At 50.3% G+C, this 18,442-nt stretch overlaps 7 protein-coding genes across 7 annotated transcripts; 4 read left to right on the forward strand and 3 right to left on the reverse strand.

Annotated features, from left to right (window-relative positions):
- Window positions 1-345: 345 nt before the first annotated feature.
- N7477_007350 (putative C6 transcription factor) lies at window positions 346-2,930 on the forward strand (the record flags this gene model as incomplete). Its single annotated transcript, XM_056969013.1, has 4 exons — window positions 346-1,190; window positions 1,245-1,504; window positions 1,555-1,780; window positions 1,841-2,930. The coding sequence occupies 4 exons, from the start codon at window positions 346-348 to the stop codon at window positions 2,928-2,930; spliced, it is 2,421 nt and encodes an 806-aa protein (XP_056819045.1).
- Window positions 2,931-3,229: 299 nt separating this feature from the next.
- Window positions 3,230-4,507, reverse strand: N7477_007351 (fumarylacetoacetate hydrolase family protein; the record flags this gene model as incomplete). Its single annotated transcript, XM_056969014.1, is given in 4 exon segments — window positions 3,230-3,774; window positions 3,828-4,076; window positions 4,094-4,337; window positions 4,355-4,507. The coding sequence occupies 4 exon segments, from the start codon at window positions 4,505-4,507 to the stop codon at window positions 3,230-3,232; spliced, it is 1,191 nt and encodes a 396-aa protein (XP_056819046.1).
- Window positions 4,508-5,118: 611 nt separating this feature from the next.
- On the forward strand, window positions 5,119-5,743 carry xanA (isonitrile hydratase-like protein xanA; the record flags this gene model as incomplete). The annotated part of the gene is made up of 2 exons (XM_056969015.1): window positions 5,119-5,326; window positions 5,451-5,743. 2 exons carry the CDS (start codon window positions 5,119-5,121, stop codon window positions 5,741-5,743), a joined length of 501 nt encoding a protein of 166 aa, XP_056819047.1.
- Window positions 5,744-6,749: 1,006 nt separating this feature from the next.
- Window positions 6,750-8,904, forward strand: xanB (isocyanide synthase xanB; the record flags this gene model as incomplete). The annotated part of the gene is made up of 3 exons (XM_056969016.1): window positions 6,750-7,335; window positions 7,383-8,182; window positions 8,218-8,904. The coding sequence occupies 3 exons, from the start codon at window positions 6,750-6,752 to the stop codon at window positions 8,902-8,904; spliced, it is 2,073 nt and encodes a 690-aa protein (XP_056819048.1).
- Window positions 8,905-12,362: 3,458 nt separating this feature from the next.
- Window positions 12,363-13,004, forward strand: N7477_007354 (DUF4149 domain-containing protein; the record flags this gene model as incomplete). Its single annotated transcript, XM_056969017.1, has 3 exons — window positions 12,363-12,446; window positions 12,515-12,785; window positions 12,841-13,004. The coding sequence occupies 3 exons, from the start codon at window positions 12,363-12,365 to the stop codon at window positions 13,002-13,004; spliced, it is 519 nt and encodes a 172-aa protein (XP_056819049.1).
- A 155-nt stretch (window positions 13,005-13,159) lies between these two features.
- N7477_007355 (MDR family MFS transporter) lies at window positions 13,160-15,175 on the reverse strand (the record flags this gene model as incomplete). Its single annotated transcript, XM_056969018.1, has 9 exons — window positions 13,160-13,198; window positions 13,248-13,672; window positions 13,722-13,923; window positions 13,973-14,399; window positions 14,450-14,480; window positions 14,533-14,623; window positions 14,673-14,811; window positions 14,859-15,028; window positions 15,083-15,175. The coding sequence occupies 9 exons, from the start codon at window positions 15,173-15,175 to the stop codon at window positions 13,160-13,162; spliced, it is 1,617 nt and encodes a 538-aa protein (XP_056819050.1).
- A 1,197-nt stretch (window positions 15,176-16,372) lies between these two features.
- On the reverse strand, window positions 16,373-17,816 carry N7477_007356 (uncharacterized protein; the record flags this gene model as incomplete). Its single annotated transcript, XM_056969019.1, has 2 exons — window positions 16,373-16,800; window positions 16,862-17,816. 2 exons carry the CDS (start codon window positions 17,814-17,816, stop codon window positions 16,373-16,375), a joined length of 1,383 nt encoding a protein of 460 aa, XP_056819051.1.
- Between the last annotated feature and the right edge of the window lie 626 nt (window positions 17,817-18,442).

An 18,442-nucleotide genomic window follows, 5' to 3' on the forward strand; every position in this document is an offset into this window, starting at 1 on the left:
TTGATTCACCTTGAAGTTAACATTTCATCACTGACGTAAAGGAATTTGCCGCATTTGGACGGTCCACCACAAGCCACGTGATTTGACAGATAAGGCGCGGGCCATGATGCTCTCTCAGATCTCCAATCGTCTCCAATTAATTGCTTGCGATGCTGGATGCTGCGCCAACACAAGTAATGGATGGATTTTGAAACTCTCCTTGACCCTCTCGAATAGTCGCTAGCCTGCGACAGTCTCTTTCTCGAATCAATCCCCACTGACTGTGGCAAGCCGCCAACGGTCGCAGACCAGTGCCCGACGCACGATAATCTCGCAAGCCTACATCAAAACCTCAGATAAAGCGCAATGACGTCGCCATACCCGCCTGGGCCTTCATTTTCGCCCTCTGACATCTCCTCGGGTCCAAACAGATCCGTTTCGGAACTCCCGCAGTCTCAAGTGGACGCCATCATTCGCACGAAGCGCAAAGCGCGTGAGCCCAAGGCTTGCTACCCTTGCCATGCGCGCAAGGTTAAGTGTGATCGGAACCTACCGTGCGACGGGTGTGTCAAGCGCGACCATGCAGATCTTTGCTCCTACGAACGCCCCTCCAAGAAACGCTCACAAGGGTTCCACGAGAGCCCCGTGGGTGGCGCTTCAACTGGCTCCGCAATGGAGCATCCTGGTCTCTACAACTACGAAGATCACCCACCGCGAATAAAACTTGAGCCCGTCCCGGTCCGAGCAAATGGCAATAGTCCGGGCGGTCGGATCTCAATTGCGAGGGAGGAATGGGACAATGTGCGCAATCGGCTACGAGAAATGGAGTCTACCATCTCGTCATTACGCGTGGGTCTCGAGAGAGCTGATGAAGGCCCCTCTACAATGCTGGACTCCGGCAGTGTGCAGAGCGCTGACGCGAGTTCCCGGTCCAAGGGTGCCTCGCCTGAACGCGAGGGCATCCACGCTGCAAATACTCTCGGTAAAGGCACAGTTCACCTGGGATCTCGATCGGTCCTCGCCTATATTTTGAACAATAAGTCTGGGTCCGATCAGCTTCAGGCCCTCCTAGAGGATGGGATACTGCCTAAACTGGGACTTGACAACGAATCTGCAACCTACCCATTCGTCGATTTGTGGTCGTCAGACATGTCGACGTTTGACATCAGTGCTGTTTGCAGTGCCTTGCCAACGGACCAACAGTGCAGAGAGTGAGTCATGTTCGTCTTTTTATCAAATGAACAAGATTTTGATATCTTGCGCAGATTTTTCTACTATTACAAGAATATTGCGGGAGCAATCTATCCGGTGCTTGAAGACGTCCCAGGATTCGAAAACACCCTAGAGCTTCTTTTGGAAAGCAGAGCTGCCTCTGGTGGTGCTTACCGTGAGGATGTCGATGAAGCGCAGAACCCTTTTGGAGTGAGCATAGCTTATCTAGGTCTACTATTTGCTGTACTGGCATCCGGCTGTCAGTCGTCAGATCTCGGAAGCAAGGAAAGAGAATTGACTTCCCAGGTCTATGGTAAGCCAGGAACACCCAGATAATGCTACGTTGACTAACTTTCGACTCAGTCTGCTGTTCTTACCAGTGTCTCCGCATGACGAATTTCTTATCACAGCCGACTATCGAAGCAATCCAAACGCTCTTGGTCATCGGCAATGTCTTATCCTACAACATGAACCCTGGAATTTCATATGTCCTGCTCGGCATGACACTCCGCATGGGCCTAGCCCTTGGCCTTCATGTTGAGTCAAGCAGGTTCTCGTCGCTTGAACGATACCGCCGTCGTCATGTTTGGTAAGTCATGATTATATAGCCCCTTTGAAAAATTTCCGATCATCTCATCGATCTCGACAGGTGGTCCATGGCGTGGCAAGATAGCCATTTCTCTCTTTCTTATGATCGCCCATCTACCACGGCAGTCAGTCAGCCTGACATTGCATACCGAGAAGGTTCACAGCCTGGCGACCTCTCCTACTTTGAAACTCTCTGTCGAGTTATTTCATTAGCACTGGAGGTCGTTCGCATTCGGATGCTCAGCCCTCATTCTCAAATAAGCGTGGAAAGCATTCAGGGCTACAAGGATAGAATTCAGCAGATCATGGTTGAGGCGAAACCCTATTTACGGGATGCACAGTGGTGTTCCACCCCAACAGAACATCTGGAGCGAGTCGTGCTCAAACTACACTCCTCATACTTCTCGTCCGAGCTCTGCCGGCCAGCGCTCAAGCCGAACTCCGAGTCAAGTGACGCCGATACTGCGAGCATGCGAGGTCACTGTGTGGCCAATCTCATGACCACTGTGGAGGCTTATATCGAAATGCACAACATCAGCTCGCATGCGGCACGGTCATGGATTGCACTTCAACGCGCGATTAGCTCTGCATTTCTTCTTGCGGTTATCGAAGAAGCCAAATCGGACCCTAATGTATGGAATCTCTTGCGCCAGCTCGAGAGCATCATTGCCCAGCGAGCTAGCAGCGAGCGAGCTTACTATACAGGCGACGTGAGTGGTGCTACTGGCGGCCTGACTTCTCCCCAGGGCATGGCCACCTACGACCCGATTACCGGGGCGTCAAATCCACCAGCTGCTGTTCCACCCGTCATGGATCCTAATTCCCCTGCTACCGGCATGCCTGACACTCAGACCCAATGGGCCAAATCATTGGCCAAGACCCATCGTGCTCTGCAGAAATTATTGACTGCATTCGGCAATCAGCACGCGCGCCTTACGAATGGACGCAGCCCTGCGCTCACTTCTCAGGCTAACGTCAATACTGCTGGTGTGTCAGGAGGTGCGTTTGCTCCGCCTGTCTCAGCAGGCATGACTCCTAGTGTTGGATCGCTCCCACCCCCTACACCTGAGAGCTCCGGCAGTGGAGAATGGACGATACCCAACATCCTTGACCGCGCATCCGAGTACATCCACCCTCCACTCTGGGGCTAGGAGGAATACACATGACCTTTGGTGAATGTTTCCGATATTTCTTTCCCCTGCAGCGCGAACTTGAAGCATTTCCCCGGCGTCAGATGATCTTCTCTACATACGAAACGTGGTATGGATTTCTGGGACTTGGGAGGACTCCTCTATTCGTACTTCTTGATACTCAGCTCTTCGTATGCTGTCTATAATTTTTGTCTACTAATCCACGACAATTTGAACATCGGTTCGCCACCTGTAGAGTTCAAGAGCTTGGTCCCCATTCTAGGTAATCACCATGGAGCAAAGTAAACAGGCGAGAAAATCTATCGACTCCGCGCAGGCTTCAATTCGCCCACGCATTCCCCAAAGCCAACACCAGAACCAGCGCCACCAGCCACGGCAGTCATGCGAACCACATCGCCATCCTCTAGATATGAACGTGTCGACCCATCAACAAGCGTGATAGGCTCTTTCCCTGCCTTTGTCATTTCTATTAGACAACCAAGAGTGCCCTCATCGGGACCACTCACAGTCCCCGTGCCGAGGATATCTCCAGTCTCGAGATCAGTACCCGCGCTTGCCAGATGTGCAGCCATTTGACGTCCGCTCCAGTGCAAATGCTGGTGATTTGATTCGCTCACGGTCGAGACTTGACCTGCAGTGATGATCTCAACCTTCATACCGATATCATAGCTTGACATGGTGATGTCTTCCAAATGGCTTGCCAGTGTAACCTCGGGCTTGGGTCCTGGGACTTTGAACGGCTCTAGGGCGTCTAATGTGATCACCCACGGGGAGATGGATGTCCCAAACGACTTCCCATTCAACGGACCAAGTGGTTTCATTTCACAACCTTGAACATCACGGGCTGGGAGGTGTTTGTTAGGACTTGATTAACAGATGGTGATCAGCAACACTCACAGCTCCAGTCATTTAGAATCACCATTCCAAATATATGCTCATCTGCATCCTTTGCATTCAGCCCCTTTGAAGCATCCAGCTTCTTTCCAACAATCACGCCGATCTCTAGCTCATAGTCCATGGCTCTGGAGGGGCCATAAATGATCGGTTTCTTCTCGGAAGATGCACTACGGTCATAGAAATGGCCATTTGGCCGAGTGATCGGGGTACCAGAGACAACGATAGTGCTCGTACGACCATTGTATCCGACTGGAAAATGGAAAAACCCGGGGGCGGAGTGGGATCATTGATGATCGCCCGCCCTGCGTTGCGAACATGATGCAAACTGCACGAAAAATCCGTGAATCCACCCACAGAAACCGGGAGATGCATTGTGACAGCGCTAATATCTTCGATGAAGTTCGCGGGCAAGGAATGTTTCAACGTCTCCTGCAACACGGCTCGCACCTGGCGCTGCACGGACTTGTCCAAGGCCGCATACGCGTTTAGCGTGGAGCTTTGGAAAACATCCTTGGGAGTCCAGAAACTTCAGCGAAAACCCCTGATCGCTGTAACTCCACGAGAAAGACGACATTATTCACAAACCGAGTGACACATTGGATTGGATGATTGTTGGACGAAGCCACTCCAAAAGGGATATTGGCGATATAAAAATGGCTGCTATAGCTTGGCGAGGTCATATTGTGCGAGTGTTTGTGGGGAGTCAATATGATGACATTGAACACTAAATTCTCATATAGGGGAAATGGGAGGCCTTTGACAATGTATTTATTGAGATGCAATTTACCTGAACAACCCCCACCATCCGAGGTTTGCGGGGAGATTCAAAAAGACGAATTGAGCCCACATCCCGACGGACCTAACAAGCCCTAACTCCGCGTCCATAGCCTCATCAGCCTCACTACGTGAATGCTAGGAGAGATCAGATTGTCATAAGTAATCAGAGCGTGGAACTTGGCCTGACACCGCATGAGACAAGTTTCGGTGAGCCCGGAAGTACGATGTGGTACTGCTGACGGGTTGTTGCCCGTCAGCACACGAATATCCACCGTTGAGTGAACTTTCACCTTCTCTTCGCCTTCCACCACCGGATCAAAGGCTAGTATCTTTCAAGCACTCATCTACTCGTTCAAGAATTCACTGACCCTACGATTTGCGGTCTAACCCAGCGTCATAACCAAAGGACCAGAGATCATAACTCTTTAACACCATGTCATCAACAACCCGTCAACACTTCAAGGTCGGAGTGCTACTCTTTCAGTGAGCAGATATCCTGGATTTTGCAGGCCCAATGGAAGTTCTGTCTCATGTCTCTCACAACCGCGATCCGAATCAGCCAGACCGAATGTTTACACTTGATACCATTGCAGAGGGCCCGACCATCCGCTCAGCCAGTGGAAGCTGCCTGACTGTGCAAGTCGATAAGTTGCTCGAACAGGCTTTCAAGCAAATCAACGAATACGACATCCTTGTCGTGCCCGGGGGGAACTCCCTCCGTGGTCCAACCACTTGTCGATGGAAATGGGCCGGAGATAGAGTTCATCCGCAGATTTGCGGGCCTTTCCCTGCCACCATCTCAGAAACCACGCACCCTCTTTTCAATTTGTACCGGGGCTCTTCTAGTTGGTGCCGCAGGTGTCTTAGGTGGGATGACTGTGACTACTCATCATCGCGCTGTCGATGAACTGCGAGATGTCTGTGACCGCTTCAATACGCATGGCTCGGCCCACGTAGTGCATAAGCGCTACATCGATGGCGGCCTCCTCAAGGGCGAGGCTGTGCAGCTTCTTTCAGCCGGGGGTATCAGTTCGGGGTTGGATGCTTCACTGCACCTCGTGCGTCAGCTCACCGATCCGGCCATGGCCGCCTTCGTATCTCGGGTGATGGAGTATGACTGGTCTGAGCAGAGCAAATGATATAGGATAAGCTTGTCAGCCTAGTGACTTAGTTCGCGGCATGGATCTTCCAAGGTTACTTTCTCTTTTTGAATTCAGAGCAAACGTTATTTCCTCTATCGACAATGCTTAACCCTTCATAATAGCATCATTCACGCACTTTTGTCCTCTGTGACATCCAGCAAGTCGAGATCTTGGCTGACATGGCTACCACTTTCCGGTATAAAAAGTGATGTTCTGTCCTTGAAACATGATACGTGCTGTAATGACTCTGAAAATGCATTCAGAAGCGTGGACACAGCCCGTGGCTTTACTTGAGAGCATCACGACAAACCGTATTGATGTGTGAGCCAATCCGACAATGATCTTGTGCTAGAAAGCGGAACTTTATCTACAAAGCTCATCGTTGTACCTAAATGCAAAGGTAGTAATCGGGAATTGGCACTTTGACGGGGTCCTCCGGGGACATTTTTGGCCCATCGTTTACTCTCCGTTGCCCCGTCGGTCTTGAGTGGGCTCTGCTGACACTAACTCACATTTCATCATTCTGCATTTTCCTAAGTTGATCCTTTCGTGGATTGGCGACTAAAATTCTCCTTACGGGCAAGGTTGACCTGTTCTGTTTCATCACTAGAGTACATCTCACTCTGGACTCTGATCACAGGGAAACAGAGCCAAACGTCATCAAGTTCGAGTTGTACAGGACAAATAGAACGAATAGAGCGATTCATCAGCTTTGAAGGTTCAACCTCATCCCCGCTGTCTGAGTCCGCAGCGACAAGCACAGTCATCGTTCGGAGTGTCATGACCTGTGGGCACAGTATGGGGCTGATAACTCTACACGTCTGCATGCGATGGCGAGTCTACGCGTACTTATATGGCAGGATGTCGCTCTGATGCACTCAGATCTATTCCATCCCGGGGGGATATTGACATACTAGAGATTATCTTCGGTCTCTACATTGGAAACTAGACTTGAGCGACAGACATTCAGAATCAGTGTCACCCAAATTCAACTTCGGTCACGATGGTTGCCCACGCACCTACTGCGAAAAAGCTGCCGACCCTATATCCGCAAAAAGCCTCCCCAAATGGCATAACTCATTCTCAGGAAGCAGAATCTACCGATACTCTCCCAATCAGCATCATGACTGTGGATCGCGCGCCGTCCGAGTTTGACAGCGCCGATCACATTCCGATTACCGCAAACGGTAATGGCGCTACAAACCACGCGAATGATAGTCTCTACGGAGACGTCACAACACCAATTCACTCTGACAATGACTCAAGCGATAGAAAAATGGCCGTTGATATTCTCAAGGTCATCGAGAGTTATGGTGTCGACTATGAGAAGAATGGTGGTTCCTGGAAGGGACTCGAGTCCTTCATCCCCACCGTGGAGGAGCGAGTTAAACACCGAGAACCGATCCGCATGATTCTTCCTGCTTTTCCTTTTAAGTCACCCAATTCAAGAGACAAGGTGTTGGGCACAATGCCTGACTTTGGCGAAGAGTTGGCGCTTGCGCATCTGAATGGACTTTGCGAGAACATCGCCCAGGTATACGAGCCTGGGGCCGAGGTATACATCAGCTCAGACGGACTGGTGTACAATGGTAAGATTCCCGCTTTACCATAACGAGACTCTCTAACTAGTCATTAGACATTCTTGGGGTTCCAGATGAGACTGTCTGGGACTACGGAGAGAACTTGCGCCAGATGGCCATAGAGAAGGGTCTTCGCAATATCAAATTCATCCGTCTATTCGAACTGCTTGAGCATCCATGGGTCAAGACAGACAGCCCAGAGGCTGCCAAAGCTTTCTATCTTGCTCACGCTAGTTGTCTTCGTCGCGAACTCAGGCACTTACACGGTGACCCAAGCTTCGATGCCGACGAAGCAATCAAGACCGACAACGATACCTGCTTGACGTATCGCGGATACATCAAATTCCTAACCAAAGACCTCGCGCATCAAGAGCAGACTCAGAGTTTGTCAAAACGGGCGAGACAGAACCAGATTGCCCAAATCGCGCGCCAGATGATCGTCCGCGGCAAGATGTTCGCCGCCGCAATCAAAGCCAATCGAAATGACTATGTCCGATTATCCATTCACGAATCCGCAGGAGAAAAGAAGCTGTCAGTATCTCTTATTCCACAGCTTCGTGGAGCTCTCGGCTTCACTCCGTGGCATGCATCTGTCGCAGTGGGCGTGGATGGTTCATATCGCACCGTGCACGCCGAAGACGTACGCTACACCCACGACCTTATCTACAAGAATGGCCAGCCATTTTACTTTCGCGAAAAGTCCGATCTCTTCAACTGGGCTGAAGATGGTGTCTCCGTGAAATTCGAGCATCTCTATCCTGCGGACTTATCATTCGCCCTGCCGACATCGATAATGTCAACCCACCCCCTTCAATCCGCATTCTGCCTATGCGCAAAGTCCGCCAGCTTTCAAATAGTATGTCACCTGTTATCCTGCGCGGCTTCTCAGAGACTCTTGAGGAAGAATTATACGTCAAGGCTGCGGAGCAGCTTGGTAGCATTCTTCCATGGAGCTTCGGAATCATCCAAAAAGTCCGCGATGCCGGTCGCGCCGACAAGCTGGGCAACAACGTCACCTCGAACGAGGCCATGCCTATGCACTTCGACGGAATGTTCAAGTTTGAAGAAGTCACTGATCCCACCACAGGAGAAACGAAAAAAGTTCAATGTCCACCGGGCTACCAATTCTTCACCTGCCCAGCGACCGCAACAAAAGGAAGCGGGTATACACTCTTCGCCAGCTCGCGATTATTCTTCCGGTACCTCCCCCTCCCATGGACAGCTGCGCGCCTGAAGAACATCACATGGGCAATGGACAACGACGGGTTCTGGAACGCAAAGTTGAAGAACCTACCACTGATTGTGAAACACCCTGTTTCCGGACTGCCCTGTGTACGCTGGCACCAGCCATGGGACTCCAGCAAGACCAAGTTCTCAACATGTGATGTCACAATTGAGAATGACCATCCCAGTCTGGTTGGGGTTGTGGATCGAATTACTTATGACCATCGGGTGTGTTTGCGCTTTGAGTGGGAGAAGGGAGATCTGCTCATAAGCGATAACACGGCGATGCTGCATACCCGCACGGGGTATAAGACTGATTGTGATCGGGAGCTGTGGCGCATTCACTTTGATTAGATATTAGTGCTTCTCTTACAAGTTGGTGCTGATGTCGTATTTATGTCGCTCATTCTAAGTCGCATGTTCTCTGTGCCTATGGGATTCCGGGTGCCTTGGGACCAAATTGTGACAGTACTTATATGTCTTATTGTGAAGATATCATGTTTGAGATCTTGCTTATCTCTCTGAGATCATTCTATTAAATTTTGTAGCTACAGATTGCCGGTCCTCACATGGTCCCAGTCAGCTTCAATCAGACGTTGTCGGTTTACATCATCTGCTGTTCGCTGCTAGTGGCGACCGTGGCCTTGAATAGGCATGAGCAGCCTTCAATATTAGGTCTTTTGTAAGCCAAATTACAAGTTCAACGACCATCGCATATAAATCCATTCCTACCGAAGGCTCAGTCCGCCATATTCTTCAAACTAGGTTTCATAAAGAGTGCTCATACTCTATGATGTACACTTTCAGCGCATCCCCTATCCACACCAGCCATATATCAGGATAGAATCAAGTTTGAGAGAATGACCTAGAATAAGCACTTTCCTGGCATCTCACAAACTGATCCCTGGAAACCCTCCACTGGGAGGACTCTGGATCTTGAGTGATGAAATCCCGGCATGAAGAGTCATGGAGCTGAACACATCCCGTGTGCGATCTGCGTTTGGCATTTGCACGCCAGGGGCGCATTTATCTGTGGCTGCGACAGTGGCTCCAGTCCACTTTCTAGTGTTGGTGCTGGTGACGGATACCCAGCTGTGGCTGCCGAGGCGGAGTTTGGAAGGACAAGAACGATGATTTTGGATTGGGGTGATATGGTGCTTAGAAATTGGAGGATATGAGGTAGTGCCGTTTCTGCATTTCAGCTCATACAGGTTAATGTCTAATGCAATTGTGATTGTAGCAATTGTAGATATGCTTACCTGTAGCGACATAGTACAGAGGCTGGTTTAGGTTGTTTGGGGTCTCTGCTGGAAGAGGTTCTCTAGTGGTGAATAAATCCTGAAACATACTCCCACTTGGACCTCCTGGAAGCTCTATAGCAGTGTTTCCAGTCAATTCCGAGGCTGCAGGTGATGAGTCTATAGCTCCAGATGGAAGTTCACCATCGATGAAGCATGTCTGATCTCCTATGAGCCCTGGGGATGAAGGGAGAGCCATATCTCGAGACCAGGAAGCAGTGGGTATGTAGGATTGACAAGATTGTGTAGATGGGTCGGCACTTAGATTTTCCCTAGGATTCATGTTGAAGTGAGAATGAGAGAAGTGGCGACTGGAAAGCAGAGGTGCTGGCGCATATGGTTGGTCCCAGCCGTTGAGAGCAGCCGAAGCCCTAAGCTCATTTGCAATAACACGTTCCTGCAGCTTTGCGATTCGATCTCTAATTTTGCGGCCTGGCTCCACGTTAGCCATAGACGATATTAAATGCAGGTTTGAAGACCTACGATGGTTCCTCTGTGACAGTCGGTTTTGAAGGCGCCGTCGCTCCAACAGATCTTCCTTCCGTCCCGGCGAATCTTCACTATTCGGCGACTCAGGTATTTTCTCGGCTTTCATGATTGCTGATTTCGATTTTAATCGTTTTCAATATGTCAATTATCCTTCAACATGGTTGACGATCATTAAATAAAAGGAAACTGTCGCGTGCGGACAGTCGGTACCGACAGGCTGCCGAACATCGAGCATTTATACTGGTGCAATCCATGTGCAAAAAAAGCATGAATCTCACGGTGACACGCACTTGTGCAACGGCTGTCCCGGGGTAATAGTCGGTCTAAAAATGGACCGGGGATGAATCAAGTCTCTCAGCCGCGTGATGGGTCCGTGGTGGGTTGATGTCACTTTGCCTTTCTCAGCTTATTCTTATGTTGAGATGTTTTTTTTTCTCGGACAGGCTATTCTTGCAGCCTTTTTCTTGGTTTGGCTGCAGTCGTTCCACGTATCAAGGACTTTGTGATGATGCAGTGGCCTGCTATGGCGCCAGCCCTAATTCTTCAGCTATCGGCCATTTGGGATGTGGTGTAGCACCTATGAAGATGGCGATGGCTTCGTATTTGAGCCTGTTCGGGTTATCTGGAGCCACTCGGAGTGGCGAGAATAGTGTGAAATGCTTTGGCGCTACTCTTGGCTATTCCTAGGAGTCCTCTGAATGAGCCTTAATATTAAAGGCCCTTGGTGAGCCAGGAAAAACTCGACTCACGACGATAGTTTCCCAGTCATTTCGGGAATTCAATGCATGCCATAGCCCAAGCGCTGCTGGTACTAGGTACTCTCTAAACCGATCTATACTGTCATTTTAACCTAATGTCTCACAGTACTTTCCAAAGACATTCAATAACGTGATTGGTATCTTACCTTACCTCTAGCCATTCAACATAGCATCCCATATTGGTTTCCTCATTTCTCGGAACTTAAGCTGAAAGCGCAATGACTAGAATCCGAATATGCCCCGGACTGCGCAAAGCCCAAAAAAGTCGGTATCTCCTACCTCATTCAGAAGGTGGACACAATAGCATGCTAGTGAGATGGATCTTGCAGTTCACCGCTATGTCAGTAAGTTTCAATCTTTGCATGTACCCATGTCCTAGCCAGTGTCTAGTATGCCCTATCTAGGAGGCCCTGGAGGCGGCTCGATAGGGGCAGAACCCTGCGACTGCCATGTGGCCAAAATCGAGGAATGGGTCTTTCTGTCTCAGAGACATATGTGTGACACTTTCACCCTGGTGATGGCTGCGGAGCGGCCGGTTTCACTTTTCTATGGCCTTGGACTGATGGACTGGTACACTGTGCGACGCCCGCGGACCGACCTCGGTAATGGCGATAAGTCGCTGGGATCTTAAAGTCGTAACTAGATCGAATCACGACATCTCTGGGAAATACCCCTAAGTTTTGACCGATGTTCTTTGTTTAGTAGTTTAGAGGACCTATAGGCTCTAAATTGCATAGAGCTGGATGTTCAATAGAATTCAACCGTTTTAAACCTATAGAAGACATCAGGGAACCGAGAACATCCCACTGACTGTGAACAAACAACTCCAAGGAATTAAATATAAATCCAAATGCCGCTAGACAGGCTCGACTCTGTACATTTTCTTTTCATTCAAGTCGTCGGCGCCACCGAACATCAACTTCACGATACGAACTTAGGGCACGACCACCGCCATCTACCAATCACCACCATCAACAGATTATGCAACGACCAGCAAATCAAATTGTGTCAATCTACCACTAGCTCGAATCAGAATCTTTAACGGCGAAAAGTCCGTCAGCTGCCAAGCCTAAGGCAGCCAGATTTACGCTGACCATTTGGATCCAAGGATTGTTCTGGTGCAACCTCCCTCTATAGTCGAACTAGCCTGACTCTCGGACACATCTACTTGAAGACTGCACACACTGCTTACAAACCACTGACGACCCATCACGCATCGCTGATCCCTTCTCACTGCTCACTACTCACTACCCAACTTCTCAGCAACATGGACGTCCTCAAGACAATGGGGAACCTCCTCCCCTACCACCTCCTCTCTTATGGCGCCCTGCTCGGCACAGAGGTGTACCAAGTAAGCCAAAGTTGCCCCTTTCACTCCACTCCCAATCATAATTTTATAAGTACTGACCACCCCCACAGAGCTTCGTCAACACCAAAATCTGCTACCAAGCCCTTCCCATGCGCGAATTCATTACCTTAAATAAACGCATCTTCCCCGTCTACTTTGGCTGCCAAGTCGGCCTCGCCGCACTAACCGCCGCCACCCGGCCACCATACAGCATTGTGTCGCTGGCTCAGGATGTTTGGAGTGCCGTGCCTTTGGGCGTAGTGCTGGTGATGGGATCTTTGAACTGGTTCATTTATGGGCCGAGGACTACAAGCGCGTCGCTGGTGAGACGGGCGCTTCATGGTGAGACCTGGTCAATTGTGTCGAAGTGGTGGTAGTGACGCTGATATGTGTACAGAAAATAAGGAGAGTTCGGCCGATCGGGACGAAGGCAAGATTCACCGGGCGAATCGGGGGTTTGCAGTTAACCATGCAATGTCGATTCATATTAATGCTATTGCGCTTGTAGCTACGGTTTGGTATGGGTTTTCGCTGTCTGCTAGCATTTTGGATGGATTCTAGACATGATGGACTGGATCGGTAATACATATTCTTGAAATCTCGATACATGACTGACTTTATGATGCTCACACCGACCTCTTCTCGACTTTTAATCAATGCTGCCTAAAAATAGTGTCCCTCAGAATAGCCGGGTAGACAAGTTAAGGCTGGCTCATTCACGCGGCGGCAGCAGCTTGCATGAAGATTCTCTCGCGCTATTGTCTTGTTAGCCACATGTTTGTAGTTCCTGGTCAGTGGACTTACTTTCATGAAAAGCGACCCGATAATCGTCAATGCACCTGCACCTACTACCAAGTAATACGTACGAGACATGGCATCGACGACAGCATGGAGTATTTTGACCTTTGTGTCTGCCGGGATCTGCTTCAGGACAGCACTGTTCGATCCCGAGATAGCTCCCCGGAGCACATCTCGCGGCAGGTGAGGAAGAATCTTCTGTAGTTCGTCGATTGCCTTGTTCTGGAACACGGCTCCAGAGATGGCCAATGCGAGGACAATGCCGAGATTCTGTGCCAATGCAATGAAAGACGAAGCATCCGGTTCTCGGGACGGGGTGACTTTGGCTTGCGCTACTGAAAAGCTTGCTTGGATGAACATGCCAGCGCCGATTCCGATAAGGACAGAGTAGCCGTAGACTCGGCTGTTCGAGCAATTCTCATCGATAGTGCCTGTTAGCAGTGTTAGCTGTTTGTCCTATGGTCGAGATGATATACGGACTCATCAAGGCGCCTCCAATGGTTGTCAGGACTCCACCGGCCAGGTACCATGGCATGTAGTATCCAAACTTGGACATGAACCCGCCATTTGCGAAGCCGGAGACGACCATTAGGCAGATAAAGGGAAGCAGTCGCACTGCTGCAGTCAGAGCTGAGTCCCCTCTCACAAATTGGAAATACAGAGGAATGTAGTAAGTGGGAACCTGCATTTTGTCAGCTAGCTCAAACGCGATCAAGATCATTGCGACTGACAAATACACACGTCGAGGCAGAACACATGAGTGCAAAAAGCAACCACATCAGAGGCTGGCGCAGAAAATCAGCAGGGAAAATGCGCTCCGTGTCCGTGGTGCCAATGGTGAACCGCTGCTGTAGAACAAACAGAAGCAGCAGGACACCACCAACCACCCAAAGCGTGATCTCCTGTCCAGCGGCCCAGTCGAAGAGATTTCCTCCGAAAGTAATAGCCATGATCAAGGCCGTGAAAGCACCCACGTTCAACACCATGCCGAGATAGTCGATCTGTAGCAGCTTCTGCGTGAGCGTCATGCCTTCCTGGGGATCACCACGGGGAAGGAAGAAGATGTAGACGGGAGCAAAAGCACCGCCAATGCATAGGTTGATATAGAAGGCCCACCGCCAGGTTGCGTGTGGGTTTTCCGAGAATGCACCACCAACCCTATCATGCTTTCAGCATTGGCTCTTGAAAAACCTAATGGGGAATTTTACACTGGTCCAAGCACGGTTCCAGTTCCCCAAGCTACAGTCTTGGTGAGTGTCTGACAAGCCTCCAAAAATATGAAACAACATACTTATCCCGGTGAGTGCCATGTAATTCGGCCGCTGTCGAACAGAAGTGGTGAGTGATAGCAACGTGATGCAGCCCAAGTACATGCCCGCGCCCTGTAACTCGTCAGTACGTGAGAAGCCCACGGGATATGCTCATACTAACCCCCAAGCCCGCAAGAGCACGGCCAACAATAAACGCATTCATACTGGGAGCAGCTCCACAAAGCGCACTGCCAGCTTCAAAGAGAACGACGGAGGTCAGATACAGCCATTTGGCACTAAAGATCCCGAACAATTTTCCCCTGCAACACTGTCAATAGTATCCCCAAGATGACCCGATGGTCCATACCAGGTAATAATCGTCGCGGAGCCCGAAAGCACAAAGGCCACACCCAGCCAACTCAATTTCCCTACCTCCCCGAACTGATCGACGATGGGAGACTGCACATCCGCGACGATGGTATTATCGAGCGAGAACAGAAAAGTCGAAGAAAGGATCGTCAGCACGATTAGAATCCACTAGGAAAAGTCAACAAAGGTAACAAGTGCGCCGAAGAGAAAATCTTAGCTCACCAACGGCTTCGAGACCTTCGACTGAAGATCCTGCTGGACAAAGTCCACATCCTGAATAGTTTCCTGGGCACTGTGTTTGCTTTCGGTGTCCATGTTGAACTCCCGGAAATAATAAGGAAAGAGAAAAGTGAAGCACACACGGTTCAGAACAGTTATGAACCTCGGAAACAAAATGAGAGTAGGAGCGTCAAGGGGTCTCGGTGTCATGTCATCTCTTCTGTACGACCTCGTGGAAGGACTTAATTACTGACTCCTTTTGCGCATTTTTTTCTTGTCCATTTTTGGTTCTTTTTTTCTCTTCACTTCTTGTCGGGTCCCCCTTGAATGTTCTGTCCTGTCAAAAATGTCTGGGTCTGCTGTTCCATGACTTTCAACTTGCTCACCGATATTGGGCCGAGTTTCACAAAGGCGTTTGGTGTCTTTCTTTTGTCGTGATGACGGGAAAAGCGTTTGCTGATAAATGGAGGGCAAAATAATACCTTACATCAAGGGCAACTCTCCGATCTTACTATATTAGCTTCATGTATAGTCGTAGAGGTGAGAGGGTTTTCGTATTGAATATTTCTGTTTATGACCTGGTATTTTCCCAGCGAATGTTAACTGGCGATAGGATCGATGTAACTCTGATTGTTTTGCTGTTTCGAGGAAGATATATGGTCAGGTACCTTGAATGTTCGAACTCAGGCCCTGGGGACGATCCAAGTTTGATTGACATAAACTACCCCAGAGGGTGTGCGTCGATCGCCTGACCGGGTGTAGATCTTGAAATCTCTTCCAGATGTTCTAAACCTACGAGGTTGCTAGGTCACGATATCTTTTTTCGCCTGTGTTCACAGAGTTCGGAGATGACGAATGCTCAACGGCCGAAATCATGGAAGCGCTGGAGACATCAGAGCACTTGCCGCTGACACAAAAGAGATCCCGAGACACGAGCATAGGGTGCATTTACAGTCCAGGGATATGCCTAGATACACCTCGGGCTCATCCAAGAGCAGCTTTTCATATCTCAAATATCCTCCATGTCTAACGAAGCAATCAGGGAACCAACCATTAGAAGCAATTCAAGTCTCCATTGTATGAAGCTGGTATTTCTATCTGCCAAAAACCCAAAGGAATAGAAAGCAATTCAAAAAAAATATCGACGCTGTGGTATCACGTTGTTGCGTTGAACGCCTCTGTTGCTAATTGACATCAGTCTTCCCCAACTCCGCCCAGGCGGCGCGGGGGAAGATATTAACATTATGCTGTAAAGATTAGGGTCGTAGCACTCTATAAGGGTTTAGGCAAAAATCACAGGACGGCATGATCAGCCCTGAACTCGAACATTTTCGGACTTTCCAGCAGCACAAAGGACTCATACCGGAGACCGCGCTCTTTGCCGTCTCGGTCGGACCAAGGATTTACTGTGCTATTCCACACGCTACTGTAGCCGCTGAATAGCGAACGCCAATAGCAAGCCTCGGCGGCTGGTGTGAGGTACCGTTCGCGGAAAGTTTTGACGCTGTTATTGGCGATGCGCTCTGCGGCCCCATTGTCGCGGACAAGAGGCTCGATCTTCTCACCGAGGTCGCTGAAGTCGCGCTCGACTTCCACATAGTTCTGGTTCGGGCCTTCGGAGACGAGGAGGTAGTGGTGATGTTGGATGTACTGGAGTTTGTGTGCGACGATGACTGAATTACAGGCTTGTCGGTATTTGAGGGATGCGGAGTATGATCGTCCTACAACGAATGTGTTAATTGTGGATCCACAAAGAAGACTGTCACGGATCTGGTCTCTCACCTTCGACATGAGCGATGAACATGTAATGGCAGTGGTCCTCCATCTTGAGCACATTGGTACCCGAGGACCACTCGACCTGCTTCACATCGCCCCAGGGTTTATCGCGCGCGGCTTCCATCAATGCGCGACGCAGCTTCGGCGCAAAGCTTGGCTTGCCGCGCCATACAAGTTGCGGCTTTTTCTCCTCCCACGGAATGTCCAATCTGGTGATGCGATCGACCACCTGGTCATATGGGCCGATGTAGTTGGTAGGGTTATCCCAGGCCCAAAAGCTGAAGTCCGGCATGAGCCACACCCCCTCTTCGGTTGGGGTGCGGGCAAAGACCCAAACCGGGTATTCTGGACTCGTCACGTCCTCCACTTTATCTTCCACGGAGAAGACGAACTCGATGTCGCGGCGTAAGGCGCGATCCTGGTCGGCGGCCAGCGCACGATGGATCGAGCTCAAAACTCCCAGAATTTTCCGTCGGTGATCCTCGCCCTTGGCACGCGCAGCGACCACATGCAGGTGACCTTGTGATATGAAGACGCGCGCCATGCCTGGTTGTAAATGGATGGCATCGAGGTCCTCGGTTACTAAGCCTTGAAGGGCCCGCCAGTATCTCTGACCGCGCGCAACATCTTCAAACAGGCCTGGAAACGCCGCTCCGCATTGGCTGCTATCGAGAGCCTCATTGCGGGCGTCGCGAGCGTAATCGAACGACCACCTAGGGGACGACGGTATTTGCAGACTTGTCTCGGGACAAGAGAGACAGGTGGAGCATTGAAAGGTGGTAGATGTTTGACAAGCACAGTGGCCTGCGGGAATCAATTGTGTGAGGACGGGGTGGATGTAGTCACGATCGGAGTTCATGCCATACCAGATGGCGAGAATGACGCTACAGGAGAGGCAAGCAATGATGCATAGCATTGACAGGCCGCGTCGCGGGCGTAGTACGGGGTATTTCGCGGTCATGGTGGCAATAGCATCTCTTCGGAGGTCTGGACGAAGAGAAGGGGGGGAAATATAAGAGAAGGAAAGTTCGAAAGGACGATCAAGCTCGAACAGAGAGGAATGGATTCAAGGTGATCACTTTCCAAGGACGGTGGGGCCCCCGTCGCGTCATTCCCGCAAGTGCTACATTTTCGGTGCCTGCGTCTAGGCCCACTTTTAGCCCCAGGGAACGCGTCTTTTTAAACTCGGGACTCTGTTGACCCCCCTGGCCACGTCTTGTCCGATCACGATCTCTTTTGCGTTCGAGGGAAAGTAAGGCATCACCCATCACCCATCACCCATCACCCATCATCCCTGTTCGATGGACAGGGTCCAGACTGAGTGAGGCTTAGTGCTCCGCCCTGGCCAAAGAAATCGGAAGCTAAGAAGATGTTGTAGCCTTGTTGCCCCACGCAAAGCCTTCGTAGCCACTCTACCACCGGCCCCCCACATCATCACGTCCCCAACACGAAGGGGCCAGAGGGGGCCAAAGGGACCATTCCATTCCCTCGCAGCTTTTGCCTATTAATGTGTGAAGCCTACATATAGTTTCATGTGCGTTCAGCCTTAGGTGTGGGCTAAGAGTCAAGCTAAGCACAATTAGCGGC

This window comes from Penicillium maclennaniae (genome assembly GCF_028827695.1).
Source record: "Penicillium maclennaniae strain IBT 15551 chromosome Unknown utg000007l:1.0-4884863.0:1.0-4888362.0, whole genome shotgun sequence".
NCBI classification, from domain to species: Eukaryota; Fungi; Ascomycota; class Eurotiomycetes; order Eurotiales; family Aspergillaceae; genus Penicillium; species Penicillium maclennaniae.